This window comes from Brachyhypopomus gauderio, chromosome 4 (assembly GCF_052324685.1).
Source record: "Brachyhypopomus gauderio isolate BG-103 chromosome 4, BGAUD_0.2, whole genome shotgun sequence".
Classification (NCBI taxonomy): domain Eukaryota; kingdom Metazoa; phylum Chordata; class Actinopteri; order Gymnotiformes; family Hypopomidae; genus Brachyhypopomus; species Brachyhypopomus gauderio.
In genome coordinates this window covers 6,405,588-6,427,544 of record NC_135214.1, presented here as the reverse complement: position 1 = coordinate 6,427,544, position 21,957 = coordinate 6,405,588, and the positions used below count along the sequence as shown (strand labels likewise).

The following is a 21,957-nucleotide window of genomic DNA, read 5'->3' as shown; positions in this document are numbered from 1 at the left end:
CAAGGCAGGATGGATCCATGCTTTCATGTTGTTGATACCAAATTCTGTACCATCTGAACGTCGCAGCAGAAATCGAAACTCATCAGACCAGGCAATTTTTTCCAATCTTCTGTTCTCCAATTTTGGTGAGCCTGTGTGAATTGTAGCCTCAGTTTCCTGTTCTTAGCTGACAGGAGTAGCACCCGGTGTGGTCTTCTGCTGCTGTAGCCCATCTGTAGTGCGTTCAGAGATGCTCTTCTGCATGTCTCGGTTGTAACGACTGGTTATTTGAGTTACTGTTGTCATTCTATCAGCTCAAACCAGTCTGGCCATTCTCCTCTGACCTCTGGCATCAACAAGGCATTTGTACCCACAGAACTGCAGCTCACTGGATATTTTATCTTTTGGACGATTCTCTTTACACCCTAGAGATGGTTGTGCGTGAAAATCCCAGTAGATCAGCAGTTTCTGAAATACTCAGACCAGCCCGTCTGGCACCAACAACCATGCCACATTCAAAGTCACTTAAATCATTCCGGCCCATTCTGATGGCCGGTTTGAACTGCAGCAGATCGTCTTGTTCATGTCTACATATCTAAATGCATTGAGGTGCTGCCACGTGATTGGCTGATTCGACATTTGCGTTAATGAGCAATTGCACAGGCGTACCTAATAAATGACCGGTGAGTGTACATCACTCATGCACGCCGATACACTCATACACACCCCTCATAGACATTGATACACTCAAACGCTCGTGCACGTCACTTATACACGTGCACACACTCAAATATAGAACACCACCGGGTCAAAGCACTGAAGGCTTTACAGCCAGGAGAACCCATGGTGTTTACAAACTTTTAGACAGGCTAAATAAATAAACAGCTGCATATTCCAGAGTTCACGTGAAAGCCAGCACAGGTCATTTGGGTGACACGGACAGACAGCCAACGTGTGGGCTCAACATCACCACAACAGAAGCATAACAGCCCCCTCCACTTGCTCCATCATCACACAGCTGACCTGCTGTGGTTAAGGTCAAGACATCAAGTAAAACCAGATTGAAATCCAAACTAACAAAAAACCCTGCAGCTTAGGAAAAGGCCCAAATATGTACGAAGTGATATTTTATACACACTGTGGTTATTTGTCCCTTAACCTGATCCTGGGTTTCTTCATTTATACTGAAAAAGTACTGTACTGTTTTATCTCATGAGGCTAAACCTACTACAAATGCAGGGACAGAGATTTTGTTTTTTTTTCCACCACAGGTCAGAACTGGAACCGCACTGCCGAGAGCCCAAGCACGTGGTCCAGCCCACATCCCCCTGCAGCCAGACCCAGACTCAGAGTATTTAAACACACTCTGAAATGCTCATCTAACTGGGAACGACTCCAACTACTCCTGCCTGACTGGGGAGACCCGGCCATCCACTCACCGAGGATGTGCTTGCAGACGGCGAAGGGAGACTTGGACTTGCGGAAGGAGAGGAAGATGTGCTCAGCGTGCTGCCGTTGCTCCGTGCTGACCATGGACGGCGGCGCCTGCAAAAGTGACCCAGAACACACGTGGTTAACAAAGGTCCACACACAGACTACAAGTTTTGCAAAGGAAGATGGCCATTGTATTTTTTTCCCCAAAAACACCCAAAGCTCCACACAACAGCGGAGCTATAGTGCCTCTGAGAAACCATCCATTAACCAGTTCGAACCAGCCCATGCTCACAGTAGGGTGACGAAGGAAGGCTCCCTCCCTCTCTTTCACTCACTCCCTCTCTCTCTCATCTCTGACACAGGTGTGGTTCACCTGGCGGCAGCGCTGCTGAACCAAGCCCCAGTTGGACCACATGAGTCTGCCCAACAAGCACAAACCCAACATCACCACAATCCCTCCAGTTGAGGGGCGGAGCTAACATTTAAAAGCTCACAGAGCACCGTGGAGTCAAAACGCATGCGTTACCATGTTTCCAGAGGGGATGATCGTTCATCATTCTAAGCAGTGTCCTGTCTTTATTGCTGGTTCACAGGCTCTAAATACACACCATTGACAATCAGACCACAGGCGCGATGACATCAAACATCAGCCATGGTTCGTGACTACACCTCCAAGCCTTATGTTTTGACAATTTTTACTTTAGAGTTTTTTTTACGGACTACTTTTGCACATCAGAAAAGTTTCAGGGCCATGAGGCTAGATGCCCTTTAAGCTGCACGTCATTCCTGACTGACTGCTACGCTCACAGTTCCTCCTGGCAAACCTCAATCACTGAGAGAAGCTCAGATGACCTTGTGAACCAGAGGCACAGTAACTCAATGGGTACAGCAACACAACACTGTTCACTGTTGCATCACGAACAAAACACATGGATGTGAAATCAGAGCACCACAAATAATCACTGAATATCACTTCACCATCAAAATCTGACCCTGAACTTAATAGTTACAGCTATGGCCCACATATCTACAGTAAAGTATGAAGTACAACAGAAATTAAGATTAGTACAGGAAAAAAACTAACATCTTAATTAGATTTTAGAATTATTTCACATTTAGCAGCAAATTATTAGAATGAAATCTCTGCAAAAAAAAGGAATATTATTTTGAATCCTTCATGAACATACATGTGCAGTGCAAGTTATACGTTTAAAGAAGAAAGTTAAGAGAGTAAAGAGGAAAACTAAGAAAAATATTCCACAAATGCTGTAGCCTAAGCCTGTTTAATGTAGCATGAACATGTGAACTTGATTTAAAATTGATATGGTTCTACACACACATTCATATTATATACATGTGTGTGTTTATTCAAAACTCCCTATGTTACAACATACTGAAAGCTTAAGAAATCCTAACGGCCAGCCCAAAAGAAATAAAGGAAGCTGAAACAATTACAGTCCAATCTCCCTAAGCACTGCACTTGAATAGTAAATATTACATGCAGCACTAAAGCCGAACACTGAACCTTCACGAGGCCTCGACACTCTTAAAACATGGATGATGCTCTCACACTGATGTTGCCTGGCACTGTGTACTCTCCTTGGCCTTTTAACCTGTTACTAAAAAATCATAAATTGTAAGCTGGTCTGTGTGAATAGTGGATAAGGTAGAACAGTCATTCGATGAGACTAAGAATACTTTGCAAAATAACAACAAACCACAGAAATGATCTAGTATTGACGAGGCGGAGACAAGCCTGTTCTGGGTCAACTGTCAGGCAAAACAACCAGCATTTAAACACTCGATTTAAAGACCCTGTGCATAAACTGACATGATCAAGCCTTGTCTGTTACTCTAGATCGAGACTAGATTAAAGACAGGCGTCAGTTATCAAAATGTAGTGACCACAATCACTAAGGCTTAATCGTAGCTGTACAACTTCAGGGTGAAGGCACGATTTGTGTTTCCATCATGACTGTAAAGGGAGACACAGAAGACCTGAACACTCACAAATCAGGAGAGATTCAGACCCGACAACTACAACAACTACACACAATGTGACGCTGTGAACTTTTTAGCCAGCTAGCTGTGCGATGTTGGATCAGCCGATATAGATATCGAGAACTCAAACTCAAGCGTATAAGTGACATGAGGAGGTTTGCAGGTTTCGCCTTGTCCCGTTTGAACACGACTGGACTCCACATGAAAACACCAGCAACAGCTGCCCTAGCACCGCCGGGGATGCTCACAAACTACTCCGGAGTGTTTAACGCCACAGAAAAGTCACTCGGGCTCATTTGGAGTAAGGTGGGGGGGATAAGGTGTCGCCGGAGAAGTGAGTTTGTGTGCCCGTCACACCCGGCGGGGTGGCCCGCGGTCGCCCGCCGCAGGTCTCGGCGAGGGTGCGGGATGAAGCGGCCACGGCACTGCGCCACGCATCGCTCCCCACCACCGACGCCTCTCCACAAAAAAGACGCACCGACGACCTCGCACTTCTCGTATTCGGTGTCGAACTAAGACGGGACGCTATTAAAGCACGCAGACCCCCCCAAAAAAGCGGCGTATTTCTCACCATTAAAACTTTGGCAGCGCTTTCCAGCTGTGAAATCACTTCTGGTGCACCGACCGCCGCCATCATGGTCTCTCTTCAATGACGCGCCGCGCACGGCATTGTGGGATTGAGCGGCTAATGAGTTCAAGGGGCTGCTGGGGAACATCTGAGTTACATAACACCAGGACAGGCACTAAATAGGCCATCTAAATAATAATAAACACAAGTCTTAAATTAAATAAACACATAAGACCAGATTACTCATAGCACGTATTCCAAATGTGCTTTGTGTAATATAGTTTTAAAAATGCTTTTCACAATCTAAAACTATTTCCCCCTGAAACACTTAGTCACATTCTCGTAAGCCTTTTTCATTTACATTTACGGCACTTGGCAGACGCCCTTATCCAGAGCAACATACATTTTAATCTAATTTTTTATACAAGTGAGCAATTGAGGGTTAAGGGCCTTGCTCAGGGGCACCTCAGTCATGGCCCCAGGTCTGGGAACCGAACCCACGACCCTCCGGTCACAAGACCAGTACCCTAACCACCAGGCCATGACTGACCCTTTTCATGTTCACAGTGTGTATCAGGTGATTTATTTTGATTTTTTACCAACACTGCTTAACTGATGAAGAATGTTAACATGCTTATTTGTACATTGTTTCCGATTTCAGTTCCAAAAGGTCCATATGCATAAGATCACACTTAGTAATACTGGAAACAAACAGACGTTTATTTAATTTAATTTAGACATATACATTTACACATGTGAGAACAGTGAAAGCATTTTAAATTCTTACATGTAAAAAAAGAAGAAGATATGAATCCAAATGTTTACTGTAATACTGTAGACATGGAGGTTCAGAAGTTAGCTCGGAAAAATTAAAAATAATGAAGATACAAAAAATATATCTGTATAAATATATACTTCAATAATAACTGTATTATATAATACATTAAGGAAGATCACAGAAGTCAAAAAGTCCCACCCCAATCAAGCAATGAAATACAAAAAAGCACACAAAAGAAAAGTCCCATTATAGTTTACATTATAGTCAATCAGAGATTGTCAGTCAGCACTTTCAAAAGTAAAATACAAAAGATCCATCAAAAAAAAAAAAAAAAACAAACAAAAAATAAAAAATAAACCAAAACAACCCACAGCACACTCACTCACATGACCTCTTAACTGGACTCCACATGCACTGCCTCCTAAATTCTTCACTGAGTGGTCCGTTCTGATGAATATGGGTTGGCAGAACCTCTGACCCACTTGGTGTAAAATTCTATAAAGCACTTTAGTTTTTACAGTCTGAAAAGGAATCTGATCAGGACAAAAAGGATGAACTTCCATATAAAGGACATTTCTGTAAATTGTCATTACTTTAATTTAAACTAATTTTAGTTTAGGCTGTGATTGTCTTGACTACATGCAATGAGTGATCATGGATTGTAGATTTAAGGTCTTCCAGTCAGTTATCCTATAGGATGGTTCAACAATATGGACATAGGCATTTGATTTGATCCAATGAAATAATGAAACACATCAATGATTGTCAATTTTGCATCAAAGTTAATTTTGGCATGTAGAACAGTTACTGCAAATTCTTGTATCACAAATATGTCAATCATCAAATGAACCAACAATAATAATTAAGGTGAATACAACCACATCATCTCAAAATGATCAAAACATAATGTAATATTCATTACCCCACCTCACCACCTTAATGTCTCCTTCAACATTTAAAAATTTCATTTCATAACTCATTTTCATTCCAGTCTTGTCTATGTTTCCTGCTCTTCCTTGCTAACTTCACAGCACCTTCTCCCTGACACTCAGGACCAGCCCAAATGAGGTCTGAAGGTGCATCTCCATCTCCTCAAATACTGATCAGCATGTGGTGGACACACCCACACATTCATTAGAAGGCACACAGTTCGTCACATCCCACGTCAATCACACTGTCAACCTATACCACACATTTTACAAAAAAATAGGAAACAAATCGAAAAGCATATATGAAAGTATGCCGATAATGTAACATCAATAACGATGAGCAGCATTGGGTCATGTAACTATACTGAAAATACATAAACTAATATATTTACTTTTACGTAGTGTATCTCACTATTAAGGTGATAAAAGCGATTTGTGTGATTAGAAAACTCCATCTTGTCTTCTGTATTGCACATAACCATACCATCACACACGCTAAGCGCCTCCCGCCTCTTTGACCTGCTGCCCAAGCCTTTTCACTACTGCTCGACAGGATACAGCGTGTACTTGTAGGCAAAGACTGCCTCTATAGAATACTGTGCGGTGTGTGTGGACGCGTGATATGATGGTGTAGTTAACTTCAGATTTGCCAACATTGGGGATTCCATGTGTAGAACCAGTTAACAATTTTGGGTAGAAATATTCCCAGTGAATCTATATGAAGCTCAAAAATAACCCCCATGATTTTTAAGACATCCTTATTCAACTAAATACATTAATTTACATAAAATATTTGAACAACAAAGTAAATAATGGAGGAGAAGCTGGTGTTCAGACCTGCCCCAGTGCTGTTACTGCACCAGACCGGAAGGTTCCGGTTCATTTATGCACAGGCTGCACTTCTGAAAGCAGTGATTACTTCTCAAAATCTTTGGTGACAAGCACGCGCACACACACGCATGCACGCGCACACACATAATGGGTCTGTGGTGCAGATGCTGGATAGGATTGTTATTTGAAAGGTTCCGAATGCATGGCACATATATGAAGCAAGCAGATGTCTGGAAAGTGTGTATTACTGCTTTGATTGGTTCTGTGGTGAGAATACATCTCGACCTATTATGATATTAGCATATGCACTTATCTGTCCACGTTGCTCTGCATATAGAACAGCACACGTGCAAACGTGACGGCACGTCTGTTGCCGATGGGCATTCCGAAGCATCAAACATCGGCAGTTAATGACAATCTCACTCTAACTGAACTTTACAAGCAATTATCCTTAGAACAAGGGCATAAACCTGAGCCTGATCCTATCTTAATGTGTGTGTGTGTGTCTCCTGGGACTAGCAAGCATGACAGAGCCCGTTAGATTGAAACCTTTTGAGTTGTAGAAAGAGCCTCTGCTGCGTGTTATTCTAGAACAATCCTCTGCGTACACCGCACATCTGTGGCTATGGTTTAAACAGGGCGGAGGCACTATGAGGAGGCTGCTTTGTGGGCGTGCTGAACTCCCAGCATGCATCAGCAGTCCAGGCTGAGCGCTGCGCTGCCTCCCGCAGCTTCTCCTCTGGAATTAAGAAGGACAGCGCTGGCCTTGGCCGGACGCTGGAGGAGCCACACCCCCCACCGAAGCCACGCCCCCCCCCACCCCCCGCCCTCCACACGCAGCTGCAGGTCTGAGGAATGGGACCCTCTGGTCCATGATAATGGAGTGCTTCGTCTGAGGTGCACGGATCGCACGGATCGCACGTCTCTGCTACCTGTGGGGTTTCTCGTGATGAATCCATGCTCTTAGGCTATGCGATATGCGGCCTTGGTCCCAGAGTGCAGTTTCACATAGAAGTACATGTCCTCAAACAGGTTAAAGATCCTGTATGATAGTGTTAGAGGAATAAAATGGATTTCACGTGGCATTATTCTGCTCTTTCCTTATTCATCTCCTGCTAGTTGTCTTTTCCAACGATAGCATAAGTATGTTTGACTGATCAGGGAGGCCTGGTGTGGTGGAGATGTTGTTTAGTAACAATATCTACACCAGGTGGCACTGTAGAAGCCCATTCCTCACGTGTCACACATATACAGGCTCACACCCTTCGCCTTGTTCTTCCTCTTCATCGTGCTCCTCCTCCTCCTCATGGCTCACACTGCTTGCCCCACTACTGCCTGAAGCTCCCTGCATCTCTTCGGGGGACTTCGGATAGCGGAACGGGCAGCCGTTGTCGTCGAAGAACCTGCGGAAGGTGAACTCGTAGAAGGCGTGTTCGGGGTGCTTGCCATGAGGGGAGCAGAGGGCGTCCCAAGCTCGGGCACTGTCACCGCTGTCACTCCACGCCCCCGCCCCCCCCTCCTCCTCCACGGGGTCAAAGTTAGACGTGTCCATGGGGTGGGCGATTTTTGGGCGGTAGGGGGCGGGCTGGGTGCGGAGGTTGCTGGAGAAGTCCACCTGGGCGAAGAAAGGGTGAGCTTTGATCTCGCCCGCTCCATCACCCCCTAGACGCTCTTCGGCTGAACAGCAGAGACGGCCGATGATGTCCACGGCCTCGGTGCTCAGTTTGACCTGTGGGGGCACCTGTAGTGTGCTCTCCCAGTTTATAACCTGAGAATGAGCAAAGAAACACAGTAACAGAACACAATAGCAGAGGAATTACACAACATCTGTGCTTTGTCACCTAATCCTTGTAGACTGGATTTGAGAAAGATTTCTCCTTTCGCCAGCAGCTCCTTTCTGCAATTATCTTCTGAGATTTACTCAGACAGCTTTTAGAACAAGTGTGCTGTAGTTTCGTAAGGCACTGCTGAAACAGCAGCTCAGCAGGCCCAGAACATGGGAGATAACAGTCCTGCAGTAGGGGAACTTCTACTTAGTGGGGTCCTTCAGACAAACATCTCTCATTGCATTAAAAAAGGGCCCTGCAAATGTAGAATTCTCAGAATTGCAGGGTCCGTTCTAGTATCAATTGTTTGGCTATGGAGATTGTACGATTATGTGCTTGATTTCATATACTTGTTAAAGGCATGTAGCTGGAATATTTGAAAATGTGGTGTGTATAATTACCATATTAATTAGAATTAGTGCATAATAACTATATTTCCCAGTGCTGGGGCAGCAAGTGACATTTGCCTCACCTTGATCTGCGTCTCTGTGGGGGTGGCAGCCAGGAAAGGGGGCTGTCCCACCAGCATCTCAAACAGAATCACTCCCACACTCCACCAATCACACAGCTGGGTGTATCCTGCACACAACCAACACAACATTAGACACACAAACACGGGTCAGGACTCCCGAGTCGCCAAACACTATAAACCAGGACGGCACTCGTGGCTTTTGTCATTTGTGACTTTCTGTCCTTTTGATGCCGGGTCGTTGCAGTACCTTTGCGCAGAAGCACTTCCGGGGCGATGTAGTTGGGCGTGCCCACCAGTGAGTGGGCGAGGCAGCGCTGGTGTTGCCGGGCTGCGCGATGCTCCAGTGTTATCAGCCGGTCTCCACAGCGACAGTTTGACACGTCATCCCAGAAGCCACTTGGCTCCATGCTGTCCTGCCGGACATGGTTTCCTGTGGGAGCAGTTCAGACAGCAACAGTGATGAATTCATGTAAGACTGAAGACGCAGACCTTCTAGTAAGTAAACCTTGTCTTCGTTTCAAGGCTTAGGAAGCCGTTTCTGTAGACGTCCACAGTGCATCGCGAAACCAAATGCCTAATCAGTTGTTAATTCGTTAACAGCCATTATTCATGAATGAATGCTGTCTAACTACATGAGAGGCTCTGAAGTGGTGGTTCTTCTCACCTTTCTGGTAATACTTTGAGTTATGCGTCCAACGGAACCCTGTGCATAAGCCAAAGTCAGTTAGCTTGATGTGTCCATCCAAGTCGATGAGGATGTTGTCTGGCTTAATGTCTCTGTGGATGAAGCCCATCTTATGGACGCTCTCGATGGCTAGTGTGAGTTCCGCCACGTAGAACCTGGCCAGCGGCTCGGGGAAGACCCCCATGCGGATCAGGAGACTCATCATGTCCCCTCCAGGAATGTAGTCCATTACAAAATACAGGCTGTCCCGGTCCTGGAAAGAGTAGTATAACCGGACCACCCATTCATTGTCAGCTTCCGCCAGGATGTCCCGTTCTGCTTTGACATGGGCCACCTGGTTACGGTTCAGGACGTCTTTCTTTCGGAGGGTCTTCATGGCGTACAAGGCTCCGGTGTCCACCTTACGGGTCAGGCACACCTCGCCGAACGCCCCGATTCCAAGAGTTTTGATCTTCACAAACATAGACTTGTCCATCTTGGCACGCCGCAGCCGGTTGTAGTTCGACTCCTTCTGGTTCAGCATTTTCCTCATCTGCTCCTGCTCTGCTTGTGATAGGCCAGCCTGTCCAAGGTGGAATTAAAAGGGACCATTAGAAAAGAATGAAGGCTGCCAGGCAAAACTTACATTTGCTGACTACATACATGTTTAAAAATTCATCATAGATCAATGGTTCCTGGCATATTATGGATAAATGGGTGGAGAATCTCTCACCTTGGACATCTCCTGTTCCAGCTGGAGTCTGCGGTTGAGTTTCTGCTGGTAGGTCTTCATGACGTTCTCCACATGCTGCTCCATGTAGAATTTGAAGGCAAAGGGAGAGTAGCTCTTGATGCGAGACTCCCTCTTCTCCTCGTCGCGGGCGTTCTTACGCACTGGCACTGGCGAGGTCTGAATCTGCTTCTTGTCCTTTACCACCTTCTCTCCTTTACCCGACTTAGCTTTGCCTTTAGCTACAGGCTCTTCCTGCTTTCCGGCTGCACCACCCGGGCCAGCTCTGCTGGGGGCGCTGTGCTCTGGCGCTGCAGCTATGGTTCCAGCATCTAAAGGTGCAGGTTCTGGTCCACTGGTGGCCCCAGACATGAGCAGCGTTTTGGGGTAAGGCGGTGGCGGACATCGCGGCTCCTGGGCTGGTTCCAGGGCGAAGGTTTCATCGGGCAGGTACCCATGGGTCTCAGGAGCGTCCTGGGTCTGCGCCGCTAACCAACCAGGATGACACGGTCCCACTGCGGTCTTGGGCTCAGGCCTCATGACTCTCATGCTCTTAACAGGCTGCTGGATCGGTGGCGACGTCACTGCTGTGATGGTGTTGGGCGGACCCATGCCAGCCTCCTGTTTGCCAGGTACAGCGGTCGCGGGAGGCAACGCCTGCCTGACATTCACCTTCTGGTGGTTGTTGAAAGAGTTGGTTCTGCTGGGAACCCGCACCTCGCCCCTGAAGGGCCCCTGGGGCTGCCTGGCTGGGGGCGTGGCCTCAGGACCCTGAGCCCCTGCCCAGTGGTGTTCATACAGGTCCAGGTTGAGGCTGGCCCTGGAGGGCGTGAGGAGGCCCTGGGGGATGTCCGAGAACTCGGCACCCATGGCCGCCGCTCCTCCAGGTGAGCGTGACATCATGTGGACCTGGTGTGAGGTGGGGCTGGACTGGCGCGGGTGCGAATGCGGGGGCAAGTAAAGGTTCGGAGGGTAACCACCACCGTTTTGACCCATCACCCCCTTGCCTTGCATATTGACATAGTTGTCTGGGGTCAGAGGGGGCATCTTGTTCTGGAAGGAGGCACTCCGTTTGACACTGTAGGAAGAAGGCTCCATTATGTGAGGTCTGTAGTCATAATGGGGACTGGGGCCCCCTGGTGGCTGCGACTGGAGCTGCATGGGTGGACCAGGCACACTGTAGCCCATCATGGCCTGCTCCATGCCTCCTCCATACCCTTTCTGCTGGGCAGGACCTGAGGGGTATAAGGGGGTCCCTTGGGCATTCTGAGGAGCCATACCAGGAGGATAAGCACCCATGCTCGGTGGGCGAACCATAGGGTTCCCCATTGTCGGACCCTGGGTGGAGCTGGCGGGTGGTATCATGTAGTTCATAACTGGAGGGCCAGTAATGTAAGGGCGTGCCATTTCTCCCTCTGGCCCATAGCCTGCACCCTCGTACATTGGCGCCCCCATCTGGTGATAAGGAGGCATAGCACCTTCACTGGATGCTTCCATCGCTGGCCGATGGTCCACTGAATTTGGGCCTCCACCCTTACCTACAGAAGGGAGAGAGTATTACACACATCTTAGCTCCAAGCTGTAAAGATCAGTTGAACTTATTTAGAACTGTGCTCAAAACTAGGTGTGCAAAGTGTGAACCACACAAACCTGGCGAAGTTTGTTTGATGACGCGAACAATCTGCTCATTGTGGGGGTCCAGATAGCCCATCTTACTAATGTAGTCCAGCGCTGCCTCGATGTTACGACTGCCCGTCTGTTTCAGCGCACGTACAGCCATTTCCTGTTTGACACGAGAAACATAAAACATGTATGCAGACTTTGATGGAAAACAAGAGAAAACTCAAACACAGGGGACTGATGAATAAGCACTGACATTTGCATATATTTAAAAAGCATCCATCCCCAGAAGGGGCATTATATGTCTTAAATATTGTTTTTTAGAATAAATTCAAGGCATTTTGTGTTTTTATACAATAGCCTCAAACCACTTAAGAAGTCACAAAAGCGTGCAGACACACTCACACTCACACTCACACCAGGTAATGGTAGAGAAAATTTTCCAGGCACCTGGTTCCTCTGCAGGTGGACCAACTCCAATCCTGTGGTAGCAGGCACTAAAGCTCCTTACAGAAGCCAGTGTGACACCACAGACACCGCACCTCAGAAAACCCGCAGTGTAGCCCTCACTGGAGGCACAGCCAGTGACCTCTCAGGCCAAACACTGATGTTCATAAACATGATACACTCTGTAAACGATTTGTTTGCAGGCTGACACACAAAAATAGGCTACTTTAATTTACACCCAGCCTGAGAATAAAGTACATAAATTACATTGCAATGATCCGTCACTTAAACACACTCCTGTGCACCCACTGCTATATGAGAACCTGAAAGGCCTATGACCTCACTGAGAAGTAATTCTCCCTAAACCTTGCTGCACACACAGCAGTTTAGTGTCATTCGCCACCTGGTGGCCGGAAATGGTAATTCACACAGCACACTATAGAAGAGCACTGGAAATTCACAACATGAATGTGTGAATTAATGAATGAATATGAGGCTTCTAAAGCTTCAGTGGTTCCAGAGCTCCAGGGAGTATTTAGTTTGGGCTGTTGGTGAAGACGGAATGCAACAGGCAAAGAACCGTCAGCCAGACTAGTCATGATCACACAGTTCAATCTGAAAGCAAGAACACACTGAGCACACAGCTCAGTGTGAAATGGAGTGCCACCACCCCAGAGACTCTACACGGTTCCCGAGTGAGAGTTTGAGATCAAATCCAACTCCTGTCACTCATACACACACACAGGAAATGTTTAAGTGTCTATACATGTCCATTGTTTTCTAAAACAATATTCCTTTGAGTAATTCCTTTGAGTTATGTGTTACATTCCTTTGAGTTATGTGTTACATTCCTTTCTTGCCTACTCAAAGGAGGTGGCCTCCTAGTGTCCTTTAAGAGTTAAATGTACTACTGATAAACATGCATGTGTACACACACACACACACACACACACACACACACACACACACACACACACACACACACACACAGGCTTAACGAGGGGTCGGATCTGGTTTGACCAAAAGAGTCAAGCCCTGACCTCTGCTGCCATGGTGACAGATGTTCAGGACATTCCACAAGCCAAGAAGGAAACATTTCAGCTATGTGAAGAACTGCTTCTCTCTGGGCACGTTTCCCTCCTGATTCTGGCGTCTGTCTTCTCCCTCTCCGCTCTGCCTCTTCTCACATGGGCTGGGCCCAAAATATCTGCACTCACATCCCCTCCCAGTCATAATGGTCGTTCCCGCAAACCTCAGTGCAACAACAGACAGTTAAACACCCATCTTGAACCGAAATGACAGCGTGCCTGCACACACACTCCTCTGTCAGACAGACATGGGTGCGTGAAGCCTAACTTCAGAAATGTTGACAAAATATTCACTGAAGTGACACAACTCTTGTTGGCTATAGCGCAGTGAGTGGATGGTGCTTATACGACTCTTCCCTTTGACCCAGTTGGGAGACGCATCCCTCCATACGATGTGCAAATGAGAACCATACGGAGGATCCTCAGAGGCACAGACGCTCACGCAGCGGACCAACATCCCAGAAATACAATAACCCCCCGCAAAGCAGCCCAACGCACCACACACACACACACACACACACACAGCACCACACACACACACTGCACCGCACCACACACACACACACACACTGCACCACACACACACACACACTGCACCACACACACTGCACCGCAGCACACACACACACTGCACCGCAGCACACACACACACCACACACACACACACACACACACACACACACACACACCATACTGCACTGCGCACACACACCATACCACACACTGCATGCCACTTCCAAATTAGGTGAAGATGATTTTTCATCAAACTGAAATGAACGACAACCTGAACTAAACTACACATGGTTAACATCAAAGATAAAACCTGGCACACTGGCCCCAATATTACTGCTCAGTCAGGAAACAGAATATTCATGCATGAAATAGACACACACGGATGTAAATAACAAATGAATAACTGAACATAACTTTATACCAAGTAAAATGTGCTCTCAATATGTATATCATAAACATATATAAGACCAGACATAAGAAGCCCAGTGAGACTCCTCTACATCTGGCAGACAGTGGGAATAAAACCAGTGTGAGGGCCCTGCTGGTGTCCTGCTGGTGCCCTGCTGGTGCCCTGCTGCTGTCCTGCTGCTGTCCTGCTGCTGTCCTGCTAGTGTCCTGCTAGTGTCCTGCTGCTGCCCTGCTGGTGCCCTGCTGGTGCCCTGCTGGTGCCCTGCTGGTGCCCTGTTGCCCCCTCACCCCTTCCTCCAGTAAAACATTTCCGCCTTAAAGACAATTATGCAACTAGCTGCGGCATTGCTCTAATTCTCCGAGCGAGGATATTCCGATAAGGATCGGAACAAAGGAGTGAGGGGAAGGACGTGGTACAGCCGGAACAGCCGGGACAGCCGGGACATTCCCGGAATGTGCAGGGGGAGAAATGAGGGCGCAGGTCCATGTCGAAAGCTCCCCGAGGGCTCAAAAAAGTCACAGTGGGAACATTACATAACCACGGCGGAGAACAATAAAGGGGCCGAGTGAATTGTACACTTTGCTCTAATGGGAAACCGCATATACGGTACAAGTCTGAAGCCTCGTTGCTAAACGAGGCCATCGCCATTTAAAAGCAAAAAACTGATGTTTCAACAGACTTGGACACACAAACAACATGTAAAAGGGAGAAATAGAAGAAATGGAGAAATGGAAGGCAGGCAGTGAGAGTGTCTCTGCTGTCAGCAGCCACTGTGTGTCACACCCGCTGGGGAAGCGGTTCCACCCAGCTGCTGTTGAATAGACACACTTCCTCTGTGTGTCCACAGTGTCCCAATTTGTCCTTACCCACATGCCCAGCGGGGGAGGTCACTCCAGCCAGTCATACTCCAGCCATACCAACCCGGTGGCCTTCAGGGCCGAGCTCCCTGGGAGGGGCTAAATGTGAGCTCTGAAACCGTATCAGGACTACAGACACAGCGGCAATCAGCTAAACACCAGGACTTAAAATACAACACCAGCTCAAGAGTCCAGACGATCTGACCCAGATCTGGTGTGATCAGACTTCAGCGGCGCAGCTAGCATGTTCCAGCGCTCAAACAGCCGTGTCTCTTCGCCGTGTCGGAAAGGCTGCGACGGAGGCGGCTTTGGCTGCCCCAGACCGTGGCCCAGAATACCGCTGTGCGGTGGCGAGTCGCTCCGTGGGGCCGTGCACACCACATTCCCCGCATGCCGTGCAATCCCAGAGCTCCTGGAAGGCCAGGGCAGTGGCAGCAGAGCTACGCAGCGCCATCAGACCTGGGTAAACGCTCACAGAGCACAGCCAGAGGCCTATGATCTCTGGACACACCTTTACTAATCAACACAAATGGGAACATTGCAGACGGAGATGAAACTACAAAAGTACCCCCAAGAAATTAAACGAATTTGATTAAACTAAATTACCACCATCCCCCAGAATTTGTCAAATTTTCAAAGTTTTGGACAGAAGGCTGATCAGTGTCTGGTGTAAACGCTTTGAACGGCTGCCATGCTGACACGCTCCAGTGTGCACGCATCCCTTTTGCTTTTCAGGGGGCAAAGTGACCAACTTCACTTCCACACGGAAACCCACGCCGACCTTCCCTCCTCTCTGGCGGGAGAGTGTTCCACGACTCTTGTGAAACGCGTCTGCCATTTCCCTGCCTCTGCGCTCCATGTTACGTAAGCACTTGGGAGTCAGCAGAGAGCAGGTTCACCAGAGGCCCAAGGTTGAACTTCAACACCGTTCAGGGTGTCATTTCAAAGCCCGTGTTTGTGGAGAAACACACTTCAACATCAAGGCAGGAAACTAAATGGAATACCAGTGTATTACCAGTCATTGTAAAATAATATAGATTTATGACAAAAGGTTTATAGAACAACATATAATGTTGAACTGCCACTACTGTATAATCACTTTTGAGAGTTCCTACATAAGCATAACTGATAATCATAGGCTGAATACCTTCAGGTTGAGAAGAGTAAAAACCTTTAAGAAATTAAATCACTTCTTGTTCATGAATCAATGTTTTATGCCCATAATGTGTTTTATACACTATGTCCTATCGATGCCCCATGTAGTCTGCAGTTTATCAGCCATCCAGCCTCCATAGACCAACATGCTACCATCATTTCAGAGACAGGCTTGAGACCCTGCACCCTTCACAGTCTTTTACATTTGACACTTTAAATCTTTGATAGTGACTTAAACAAAAACTGCGCACAGACGCACGCACACAGACGCCTCGTACCTGATCACATCCAGCTTTGACCAGCTCCTGCAGCATCTGTCTGTTGACGTCTCCGCTGGGAAGCGTGCTGGTCGACGACGGGCCGGACTCGTTGGCGAAGGGCATGAGCGACTTGCGGATCTCCCGGAGGGCGTTCTGGTAGTTGTTGAACTTCTGCGGCGGGCGGAGTTGCTGCTGCCTCCCTGCCTGGACTTTGCCCTTGCAGTCTCCGCCTCTGCCCCCATCGCCCCGCCCACCGCCCCCGTGTAGGGCCTGGCTCACTAGCTTGGCCGGCTGCTTCAGTCCTTCCCTGATCTCCAGGAGACGCTGGCGTGTGTTGCCCACGTATGGGGCGGCTGGGAAGGTTTTGGGCCGCATGGGTGGACGTGTCCCGTTGGACGGCGAGAAAGGTGCTCACAAACAGTGTGGTCAACACACACACACACACACAGGCTATCACAGGCTCGTACAAACACACACACACACACACACACGCACGCATGCACACACGCACGCACACACACACACAAACACACACCCAAGGCCCAGCTGTGATTGGTCTGACCTAAGCAGACCTAAACTGGGTCTCTCGTGGTATGTCAGTAGTCTCAGGCTCCTAATGGATCACATGATACCCTCTAGGACCCACAGCCCCTCCTCCCATGACCCGGAAGGGCTCACAAATGTGACTCGGCTCCAGACCCGGCTGGGCTGCATCTCTGCCTGTGGAGAGGAAGGAGAAAGAGGAGTGGTGAAGCTCCGTGTTGCCCGGGTTTGGATCAGCTCCCTGCAGAACCTAGCAGCTCTGTCCTGGTGGAGCTCAAACCGCATCCTCTGCATTCCAGCACTGCTACTCTCCCGCAGCGGAGAACAGGACGAAGGAGGGACTCCTCTCTTTATGATGCAAGACTGATTTCATGCAGAAAGAGAGACCATATTATCCTTATCAATTATTACTCATCTGTCTGTGTCAAACAACCAGCAACCACAGCTTCCAATTAAGAGTCCTTACAGAGCTGCAACATGACACACAGTAGATCAAGTCCAATACATTTAAATACAAATCGCTTTTGGCAAAGAATTAGATCCAAGTCTAGAAAACCAGAAGACAGAACATTTAGAGCTTGGAGTTTAGTCACTGTTTAATAATATTAATTGAGTGGTCTTAATTGAGTGTATGAGTGGTCTTCACCCCCCCCTGCAATGAGACTTCCTGTATAACTGCTACAGAAACACTAGAGGAGTGGAGAATACTTCCAGGCCCGCTGGTGAACATTCGGATTCTAGTCAAATGGTCACAGGAAATGCACACCACCGTGGCACAAACAGGTCCAGCCCGTCGGCGGTGCCTTGCTCTCGGACGCCAGCGCGTTGCTCAATCTCCAGGATCTTTATCCAAAGTTCCCATTCCTGCCGAGCTTCCAACACAGAGTCCAAGCACAACGCATTCCATTTCGCAAGCAACAGCATGAGAGTCCCAGCATTGCATCACAAGACCAGCATCCCAAATAAAGCAAAAACTAAATACACCTGTGGAGCACACCTTCAAATGCTCTACATAAGGAAGCAAACTGCAGCCAACCAGGAATAAGACAGCTACTGTTTCTTTTCTTAAACCCAAGCATGAGGACTCTCTCTCTCTCCATCATACTCCCATTGGTCCCAGACATTCATTTTGATGGGACCGAGTAATTTACTGCACCGATGAATGTGCCAGGAAACCAAGCCTCAAAGACATGGGCTTCTCTTACAGTTTCATACGCAAGAGGTAGTCTAACCATATCCATTCTTCTGTGTAGATTCCAGACACATTACTGGATGAAGGCTTTAATGAAACCCGAGTTCAGGATACAGTTTCGTAGAGATGTAAGTGCAGGGTCATGAAAGGAACGCCAGAATGTGGAGATGTCATCATTCTCATTCTGAACATGTAGCTACTACGTCAAACTTCATCTGCTGAACAGAAGCTCCTTGTATCTCTTTACGGACATGAAATTCTGCTCTCTGCTTCCCTACTGTAATGCGCAAGGATGTTCAACGCACTTCAGGAGAGACTACCGGGGGACTCGCACAGAGCTCCACCAGGCCCCTCACATGTGGGCAGAGGGGTGCATGTAATGGGTGTAGGTGTAGATGTGCTGGGTCATTTTCTTCCCACAAGCTCCATACAGAGATGCAGAGCATACGGAGTGCTTGCCAGACAGGCACAGACTGTCACACAGACACAGAGAGGTCAAAGGTTAGGTCTTTACCTTGCTTTTCTAAAGATCTTCAGATATCAGATAGTATCAAATAGTTTCAAAAATTAAGATAATGAATCCACAAAGGACTGTGATGATAAACTAAAACGTGAAGACAATTGATATTATATATGTTCAATAATGGCATTTAGCACATGATATGTAAACAAGGAAGAAATTAAATCAGAAATAACTACAATATCATGAAATGATTAGAATCAGAAAATCAAAATGCAGCTGCCACATCAGCTTTGCGGTAAGGAGACATTTTCCTCTTAGTAAGGAATATTAAATATGTTCATTCAAAACCTCAATAAACCCATCAACATAAACCCTGCACACAGTAGCTACTTCATATCAAGCCATGAAATAAATAGTGTGAGATGTAATAAACACTCTGCAGGCATCCTGAACTATACGTGGAAAACAAAAACAGCTGAAGTCGCATTATACACATCAGAAACAAGAGGGAATAGTAGACACGAACCAAATGTATATAAAAACCCCTGCAACGGTGTGAGAACACAGTACACAGCATGTTCCTTGCAAGTAATAGGTACAGTATGCCCTAAACCAGAGACTCTATCCACAGCAAAGACTGCGATGTAATACGACAGACTTGACAACAGGACACAAACAACAACAACAACAATAATAATAATAATAATAATAATAACAATAACAATAATAATATAGAAGCCACATTTTATTCTTTGGTCATTTTCAATCCTTAAACCTGCAGCACAACTTTAACTCAGATTTGTCTTTTGAATATTACAGTTTAAAAATTATACAACAAAAGAAATGCGCTCATTAAGTAGGCTATTCCAGGCTATTCTACAACTTAAAACAGACAGATTTGTTAAACACGTTACATAGGTTATAATTATTAAAAATAAACTCCTTTCTTACAGATTCGTAGATACTACGGTTGTAAAAAAGGGTGTGAAATTCCTCTGATCATTCCTAACAATCATATAGACCCCCCCCCCCCATCATATCACATACTAACGAGCCAACGGATGTTGCGCCTTAAGGACCCGAATAATATCCAAATGGCTTTTATGGTTCAAGACCAGAGAATAAAGTTAATCCCAAGATCAGAGAATAAAGTTAGTCCCAAGACCAGAGAATAAAGTTAGTCCCAAGACCAGACAATAAAGTTAGTCCCAGGACCAGAGAATAAAGTTCATAAAGTTAATCCCAAGACCAGAGAATAAAGTTAGTCCCAAGACCAGAGAATAAAGTTCATAAAGTTAGTCCCAAGACCAGAGAATAAAGTTCATAAAGTTAATCCCAAGACCAGAGAGTAAAGTTAGTCCCAAGACCAGAGAGTAAAGTTAGTCCCAAGACCAGAGAGTAAAGTTAGTCCCAAGACCAGAGAGTAAAGTTAGTCCCAAGGCCTCGTCTCCTGCTGCCTGGAAGTGTGAGCTGCTTCTCCGAATGGAGCGAGAGGAACGCAGCTGGGCTGAAGAGACTCGGCATTCCAATGTAGGGAGAATTTAGTTTAGAAACCACCCTAACCTCTTTTACACCCTAATCTCTTTTACACCTTAACTTCTTTTACACCCTAACCTCTCACGCCAATTTTACAGAGATCACAACGGAGAAAACACATACATATATATCGTATTCACACGATTTTCCTTCCCATAGCTTTCAGGAGTTGTAAAGTTTTCAGCTACTTACCATGAGAAAGAATGGAAATCCAGTACGGGGTACAACAACGCTTTGGGTTTTATCATCCGATATTTAATAAGCAGTAGTTTAACTCCTCTTATAAAAGTAACAATTTAAATATCATGAGATGGTCCTCCATTTTCTTGCTGCTCGCGGCAGAATTAGACTGCAGTACAAAGTTGGACACTTACTGCATTGTTAACATTCCAGAGGAGTCACGTGAGGCACCGATGCACGTCAGCACTGCACATACTCCAGGCGGGGCTTCCTACATTTAAAACGCGACTCAATATCATTGTTTATTAACATGTTTTGCAATATAGTGGCCAGTGTTCAGTAGTATAGTCCAGCAACGAAAATAAAAGTGATCAAATAATCACAACAATAAAAAAAAGTTTTTCAGTAACCTTATTTTGAACAGACTACATATGTAATATGCAGTACTGTAATGCTATATATATATATACAATCTGTTGTTCACCAGATTATAATAATAGCTACATGACATTGCTTCATTCACTATTTAAGGCTCATACCACACACGCCAAAAAAAAAAAAAAAAAAAAGAAAATGAACACCTCCTCATTTAAGAATCACACACTGCAGTAGGATCCTGTTGCTTCCTACATTTCAAGTTTACCACCAATTGTGGGATAATTCCCAACTGACTGTGTAATCGTGATTATAGGGGTAGTTGGAGAATAAAGTAACCGTAGACATGCACTGTTGTTTTAAACAAGTTAAAGCAGCTGTACTTATTACATAATATAGTAATATACACTACCAGTCAAAGGATTGGACACACATACTCTGATTATTTTTATTATTTTCGACATAAAAAACAGGTAAGATGGCAAACCAATGAAAGAAAACATGTTATTGTGTTCTAATAAACAAATATTAGATTATTTGAATGAACTTACCTGTATTTTGATGATGGCTTTGCACACTCTTGGTGTTGTGTGAATCATGGTTCATGAAGCAGCACCTATGATGCTTTTCACATATGCAGAGCACTCGTAGAGTGAACTAAAACACCTTTCCCAATTATATTTGTCTTATAAACAAATCTAAGCATAATCTTAGATTAAAATGCATTTTTTACTATTAAGAACATGTATTCAGTCAGGTGCATGCAAACGTTTGACTGGTAGTGTATATTTTGTACTTCCCCCTACCATATCTTGCCAATTTGTGCCTGCAGCCCTTACCAGAGAGGACATGTCTCAAGACTCTTTTCTGTCCAGTACCCAGATGGTGGAACCCACTCCCATCACGTGTCCTTTAGAATGTCTTGCTGTCTTCAACCCTAGACAATTGAAGTGGACCCACCTCTTCAAGAACGCTACCATCCACAGAAACGTCAATGCACTTGAAGAATACATCTCTACACTAAAGCAGTACTTTCTAAATGTCTACATTTCAAACCTGTAAAAAAATTGAGACACATTTACAAACCCTAACATAAAGACTAATGCT

General features: G+C 46.1%; 2 protein-coding genes across 2 annotated transcripts in view; both read right to left on the bottom strand.

Moving 5' to 3' along the window:
- Positions 1-4,113, bottom strand: part of xpo4 (exportin 4) — a 31,065-nt gene extending 26,952 nt beyond the window's left edge. Inside the window, exons 1-2 of the mRNA XM_077001808.1 lie at positions 3,986-4,113; positions 1,419-1,524 (exon numbers count right to left, since the gene is read on the bottom strand). Coding sequence (XP_076857923.1) covers positions 1,419-1,524; positions 3,986-4,051 — 172 coding nt within the window. The 5' untranslated portion in view covers positions 4,052-4,113. The remainder of the gene's footprint in view (positions 1-1,418; positions 1,525-3,985) is intronic.
- A 3,236-nt stretch (positions 4,114-7,349) lies between these two features.
- On the bottom strand, positions 7,350-20,675 carry lats2 (large tumor suppressor kinase 2). Its single transcript, XM_077001805.1, has 8 exons — positions 20,488-20,675; positions 16,580-17,281; positions 11,863-11,995; positions 10,216-11,750; positions 9,483-10,065; positions 9,066-9,248; positions 8,819-8,925; positions 7,350-8,288 (listed from the first exon to the last, which is right to left on the bottom strand). The coding sequence occupies exons 2-8, from the start codon at positions 16,934-16,936 to the stop codon at positions 7,761-7,763; spliced, it is 3,426 nt and encodes a 1,141-aa protein (XP_076857920.1). The 5' UTR covers positions 16,937-17,281; positions 20,488-20,675; the 3' UTR covers positions 7,350-7,760.
- Positions 20,676-21,957: the final 1,282 nt, after the last annotated feature.